Source organism: Poecilia reticulata, linkage group LG18 (genome assembly GCF_000633615.1).
Source record: "Poecilia reticulata strain Guanapo linkage group LG18, Guppy_female_1.0+MT, whole genome shotgun sequence".
NCBI classification, from domain to species: domain Eukaryota; kingdom Metazoa; phylum Chordata; class Actinopteri; order Cyprinodontiformes; family Poeciliidae; genus Poecilia; species Poecilia reticulata.
In genome coordinates, this window is record NC_024348.1 from 21,722 (window position 1) to 28,219 (window position 6,498).

The 6,498-nt window shown below is 40.2% G+C and overlaps 1 protein-coding gene across 7 annotated transcripts in view; it reads right to left on the reverse strand.

Moving 5' to 3' along the window:
• The window catches only part of frem1a (Fras1 related extracellular matrix 1a), a 173,288-nt gene that overhangs the window by 21,531 nt on the left and 145,259 nt on the right, over positions 1 to 6,498 (reverse strand). For 6 of the 7 annotated variants that reach the window (XM_017310424.1, XM_017310426.1, XM_017310425.1 and 3 more), the window contains 4 exons: positions 4,816 to 4,965; positions 4,527 to 4,735; positions 4,370 to 4,417; positions 4,101 to 4,286 (listed from right to left, as the gene is read on the reverse strand). In XM_017310424.1, coding sequence (XP_017165913.1) covers positions 4,101 to 4,286; positions 4,370 to 4,417; positions 4,527 to 4,735; positions 4,816 to 4,965 — 593 coding nt within the window. Of the gene's footprint in view, positions 1 to 4,100; positions 4,287 to 4,369; positions 4,418 to 4,526; positions 4,736 to 4,815; positions 4,966 to 6,498 lie in introns of those variants that run through there. The other variant, XM_008434816.2, reaches the window with a different exon arrangement.

Below are 6,498 nucleotides of genomic sequence, written 5' to 3' on the forward strand. Positions count from 1 at the left end.
CACCAAGCACTATAGCTAATATTAGCTGGTATCTCGCCGGTGGACATAAATACAGTAAAGTAATATTCTAATCACAAAATATACACAATAATATGTCCACCTTACTTGTGAAATGTTGTTTGTGGAGCCCTTACATCAATAGTCCATCGATCCGAACAACAATATCCCTCAGTGCTGAAGCATCTTCTGTTGTTTTGGTTGAGCAAAGTAGGAGGGACGACTGCTCCAAGATGGCCGCCGTATTTCCTGCGCCGGAGCAGCCAATGCAGGGTCTACATCTCCTGCCTTCTACAACATAGCGCCACCCGGAAGTCGACCGCGGCTTTTTAAAACATCCTCAACCCGATTCTCCACTGTCCTTAGAAGCAAAACCTCTCGTAAAGATACGGACGTGAGCAGGAAGAATCAAATCCCAGGCTGAACATGTTAGTGAGGATGAATACAGGCAATTAAAACAAATGTGTTGGTCCTGGCGCGGTGTGCAGTGCTGCATGATGTCAGACAGAATGGATCAGGACAGGAACACTGAGGCCCTGTTTACACGATCCAACGAAAATTGATTTTTTTTTTTCTGTTAACACGTTTACATGAAGACGTTCTAATTACAATCTTTGTTTACACCAGGGGTGTCAAACTCCAGTCCTGAAGGGCCGCTGTCCTGCAGTTTTTAGATGTGCCACAGGTACAAAACACCTGAATCAAATGGCTTAATTACCTCCTTCTTGTGTAGATCAGTTCTCCAGAGCCTTGCTAATGACCTAATTGTTCTATTCAGGTGTGGTGCAGCAGAGGCACATCTAAAAGTTGCAGGACAGCGGCCCTCGAGGACTGGAATTTGACACCCCTGGTCGAAAAGGTGTAATGCTCTCGCCACGCCACTAGTCGGTGCTAGGTTCTTTGAAACTAAGTGTGCATGTGTCAAAAAAAAATCTACTTGAAAACCTGTCGATTCGCGTTTCCCCTTCAGGTACCGTTCCCCCAAATATTGGGGAAAAACGCACACTATGTGTGGCTGATTAGGACGCAGTTGGAAAAAAGTGGGATAACTTAGCTGAAACACATTGTTTGAGCTTTCGCGGTGTCCGTAGTTCTCTAGATAAGAGTGATGAACAAGCGTGTGCCTGTTATGATCGCTAAACAAGCACATGTGCATTTTTCCACCTGGGTTGTGCGGAGCGGTGAAGAGACGCTGGGGAACCGTATCTGATGGGGAAACACGAATTGTAGTAACACCAGCATTGTCAGTAGCTTCTTTGTCTTCTGTGGATTGTCGGAAGCAGTTTTGCGTCATACTATGCATGAGCTAGGGATTCCCTGACAGAAAAGATCCATTTATTCTGTTCACAAGACAACGGACACTGGTACATTTTAGAAACATTGCACTCTGGAACCCGTTTTCAAACTGTGCCGTTGTCAGAGAAAACATTCGCCATTTTCGTGTAAATGTACAGTACAAACACAACGAAACTCTTCCGTTTTCACCCGAAATTGTTGTCGTGTAAACAGGGTCTGAAGACCCGGTTAGAACCTAAAGAACCAGACATCATCATCTCTTCATCCCTCAATCATCTCCCAAGACTGATATGGTATAGAACATTTTACTATGATTGATTAAGTTTCTTATTGTGGACTGTTATGGTTTGATTATTAGATAATCAATTTCTTGCTTATTTCTGGCCCTATCAGCCAAAATAATATAAATTTGTCATTTAGAGAACAAATCATATTAAGAGATTAACAGTAAAAACATAAATATTTCCTATTTTAAAAAGATTTGTTAGGGCTTTCTGTTTGTTTTATTAAGAAATGTTGACATATTAATTCAGTGTTCAGTGGTCATTTAATGTATCATTAATGTCAGACACAGACCTTCTGCCCAGGGGCGGTTCTAGAAGGGGGCCATCAGGGGTACAGAAGAAATTACGCTAAATAAATGTATTTTGTTAATATTCAGAGGTGGATTTTTTTTTTAACCTTCGCAATTTTATTTTAACAATTAATTAAAAGTAATTATTTATCATTTCAGATTACGTTATGTCTGGTACTCTGCCCTCCTCACATGTTTCTGTTAGTGGGAGCTAATGTTTATGTTACGTTAGCTGTTGGGAGCCGAGTCTGTGTATTTTTAGTGTCACACTCAGCACAGTTTGAATCTTTAATCCATAAAAATGATCTCTGGATGGTTCATACAGTTTCTGTTTTGCCCAACAGGTTCCAATCAGATTCTTAAGTCATGTTGCTGACTGATATTTGTATTTATAGTTAGTGAGATATTCTGATTTGCCTATTACTTTATTCACTAAGTGAAATAAATTGCCTTTCGATTCTAATTTATTGAATTTCTATGTGTCTAACAAAAATGTTTTATTTGTCTCTTTACAGGACAAAACGGCTGACTGATGGATCAGGGCCTAGTGTTATTTTACTTACTGGAGGATGAGGACCTTTCAGATCTCAACACACTGATCCTCTAACAGGGATCCTTATATCCCTGGCATCGATGTCTGGTGTCCTGCAACATTTAGATACGTCCTGGTCCAACACACCTGGATTAAATGGCTGCTTAAGAAGGTCAAGTACTCCAGAGTCGTGTTAAAGAAGAGACATCTAAAGGTTGGAGGACACTGACCCTCCTGAACTGGAGTCAAAGAAGCCCTGCTGTACAATTTTCATTCAATTGTCATCACATTCACTTGCATACAGTGGAAACTTTACCCCTATGAGGAGTTTGCATAGTGTCTTTACTTTAATACCATTTTGGTTTCCGTTTGTTGAAAGTAAATTACAAACATTTACCCATAGTTGACCGCTTCTTTATGGCAGAAAAAAAAAAATTCAAGTCACATATACATAATTTTAATAGAGGCATCATTCAGTTTATACTGTAGAAAGAAGAAGATGACAAAATTGTTTCTTGAATTAACTTTAACTTACGGTAATTTATTATAAGTTATTGGGGCGGAGTAAAAGCTAGATTCTTTACGTGGGTAATCTGGATTTGGGGTTCAACTAGTTGAATGTTAACTAAATCGCATAAAAATAAATAATAGCTGAATAGCCTATGTCAATATCATTTAAATATTGCTAAAAATAGAAATATTAGTAAATATTGATAAAAATAGAAAATGAGATTTTTTTTAAGCTGTCAGTCAAAATGACAGACAACAAAAAAAGTCTAGCGTGACCTCTAGTGGGGTGTATGTTTACATTTGTACAATTTAAATGCTTCCATTTAATCCAGAGAGATTTCCCTTGACAAGTTTAAACCTGGTCAGTTGGTACCCATGGTTTCCAGTAAAGCAACTGATTGGTGGACTGGTTAAAATGAAGGAATGAATGAAGGAGTCCTATGAGCTCTGACAGACATGTTTTAGGTGCAAAAGTGTCAGCTGCAGTCTAAAGGTCATGGTAGTTATTTATACCGACTACAAATAGAATCCAACAATTAGATAAAAACTCAGGGCAGAAAACAGAAGAGAAAAGAAAAGATAATGATAAAGCAAATGTAATGCCTAAAGCAGTCACAGCAGAACATGACAGTGTTTTGGCACATTAGTGGAGTGCAAGAGGTCATGTTAACGTAATACAATGCAAAACAATGTTTTTTAAAAAAAAAAAAAAAACATATTTGTTAAACCTGCCACCATGTCATGACAGTATAACATGAGAAAGATAATGTGAACAAATCAAGCTTCTCCATCCTGTGGTCCTACTGCCATCTGCAGAAATGTACCACTCCTGGTCAGAAACAACCAATCAGAGCCAGGAGGAGGGTCTTAACACCGTCAATCAGGCTCATGTTTAAGTTTAATTAGAATTTTACGCAATTGAGAACTATAAATAAATAGCTTAGTTAGATCACAGTTGATGAAACTGCATAAAGTCTGTATTGTTTGGTTATATTTATGAATTTATATTTTCAAATATACAAACCTTATGACCTTATTAAGTTCCACAGAAAATCAGAGTATCTGCCCAGTCAAATCAGGACTTTATAAAAAAGGCTGATAAATGCAATGCTAACTGGGCCAACATGACAGAACGAACAAAAGAAAGAAGGGTTCTCTGTACTCACAATAAAACACATGAAACCAACTCACATGTTCTCCTGCTCGCTCTTTCATTTGTGCTTTCAGTTCATCTTTTGGAGCGAAGGACTTTGCTTCAGTAAGAAGTCCAGGTACTTGGTGCTGTGGTTCCCTGCTAACCACCCAAATGTTTGCTTTCCTGCTCTTTCTAGAGGGGGACGTATCATCCTCTACTTGCATTTGCATAATTCCATGATACTGAAATACAGTAAACAATGGTTTAAGATCTGTCTTTAACCTTCATTAATATGAAACTGGAATCAGCTGCTGCAGCTACTTACTGTGAAAACCACATCTGTCCCATTGTGGAACACCGATGAAGGGGCAATCTAAAAAAATAAAACACAAATCTGTTTGCAGATTAACATGCTCATACCGTAACTGGTCATATAGGGTTGAGGATGAGATAAACTCAAAAGGCGACTCTGAAAGGCTTACAGATTTGCGATTGCTCACAACTCTGAGTATCTTCTTAGGGAGATTTTCTCGTGGTGATGAGATGCTGTCTCCTCTGCCCCGTATGACGGATTGTGTAGCAAGAGGAAGTTTCTCCAGATGAATGGATCCATGCTGGGGATATGTATCTGATCGAATCTCTTTTCCTCCTAGAAGAGGAGCTTGTTGATCCTGATTTGGCCAGCACTGTTCTGTCAGTTAGGATTTACAAGGTAAAATATGATTTTTATAAGAAAAAATGTTGGTTAGTAAGATGCACAACATTGTTTACCATTTCCTGAATCTCTGATTGTGAGTTCAGCCTTGCTGATTCTACCAATTACTGTGGCTTCAGGAGAAACTAGCAACACCTCAAACTTTTCATCGGCCTCCTCAATGTGGTCTTCAACTATCTCAGTTTGCCAACTTCGCTTTGCCACTCCTATAGAAACAGTAAAAAAATGTTTGAGAATTCAAACTGGTGATGTACTGATATAAAGTGCATAACAAGAGTGAGTACACCCCTCACATTTCTGCAGATATTTAAGTATACAACACTGACAAAATCACACTTTGACACAATGAAAAGTAATCTGTCTACAGCTAATATAGCAGTGTAAATTTATTCTTCAATCAATAACTATATACAGCCATTAATGTCTAAACCACCGGCAACAAAAGTGAGTACACCCCTAAAAAACTACATGCCTAAATGTCCAAATTGAGCACTGCTTGTCATTTTCCCTCCAAAATGCCATGTGACTTGTTAGTGTTACTAGGTCTAAGCTGTGTATAGGGAGCAGATATGTTCAGTTTTCTAGTACAGCTCTCACAATGTCTCATACTGGTCACTGAAAGTTCCAACATGGCACCTCATGGCAAAGAACTCTGAGGATGTTAAAAGATGAATTGTTCCGTTACGTCAGTGTTTCTCAATTTCACTCCTCAGGCCCCCCTGCCCTGCATGTTTAGGTGTTCCCATTCTGCCACACACCTGGATTGAATCTGTGGGTGAATAACAGTCTTCTGCAGTACTTGACTGCAGAAGAGGTCATGCAATCATTTGGATCAGCTGTTCTGAAATAGAGACACATCTAAAACATGCAGAGCAGGGGGGGCCTCAGGACTGGAATTGAGAAGCACTGTGCTACATGAAGATGGCCAAGGTTACAGGAGGATTGCTAATACCCTGAAACTGAGCTGCAGCACAGTGGCCAAGATCATCCAGCATTTTTAGCTGGGTCAACAGATCTTGCGTTGGTCATCCAAAGAAGCTACTGAGCTTCTTGACGCTAAGCACGTGCCAGGGCACATGCTCAGCATCACATCCAAATGCTGTCTCTGAAAGATAAGTGCAGGAGTTCTGCCTGTCAGTGCTCAGACCATACGCCACACACTACTACATCAACTTAAACTGCTTGGCTGTCACTGCAGAAGGAAGCCTCTTCTGAAGTCTGTACACAAGAAAGCCTGCAAACAGTTTGCTGAAGACATGTCAACAAAGGACATGGATTACTGAAACCAGGTTCTGTGGTCTGATGAGAAAAATAATAATTTGTTTGGTTCAGATGGTCTCCAGCATGTGTGGCTGCAATCAGGTGAGGAGTACAAAGATACGTGTGTGATGCCTACAGTCAAGCATGGTGGTGGGAATGCCATGGTTTGGGGCTGCGTGAGTCCAGCAAGTGTTGGGTAGTTACATGTCATGAACTCCAATCTGTACCGTGAAATACAGAAGCAGACAACTACTGCTTTATTGAAGAGGCTGAGGGTGAAGGTGATGGACTGGCCAAGCATGTTTCCAGGCCTAAACCCAATAGAACATGTTTGGAGAATCCTCAAGTGGAAGGTGGAGGAGCGCAAAGTCTTGAGTGGAAAAGCATTCCAATGGCAACCTGTGAAGCTCTGGTGAACTCCATGCCCAGGACAATTAAGGCCATCCATCCATCCATCCATTTTCTTCCGCTTATCCGGG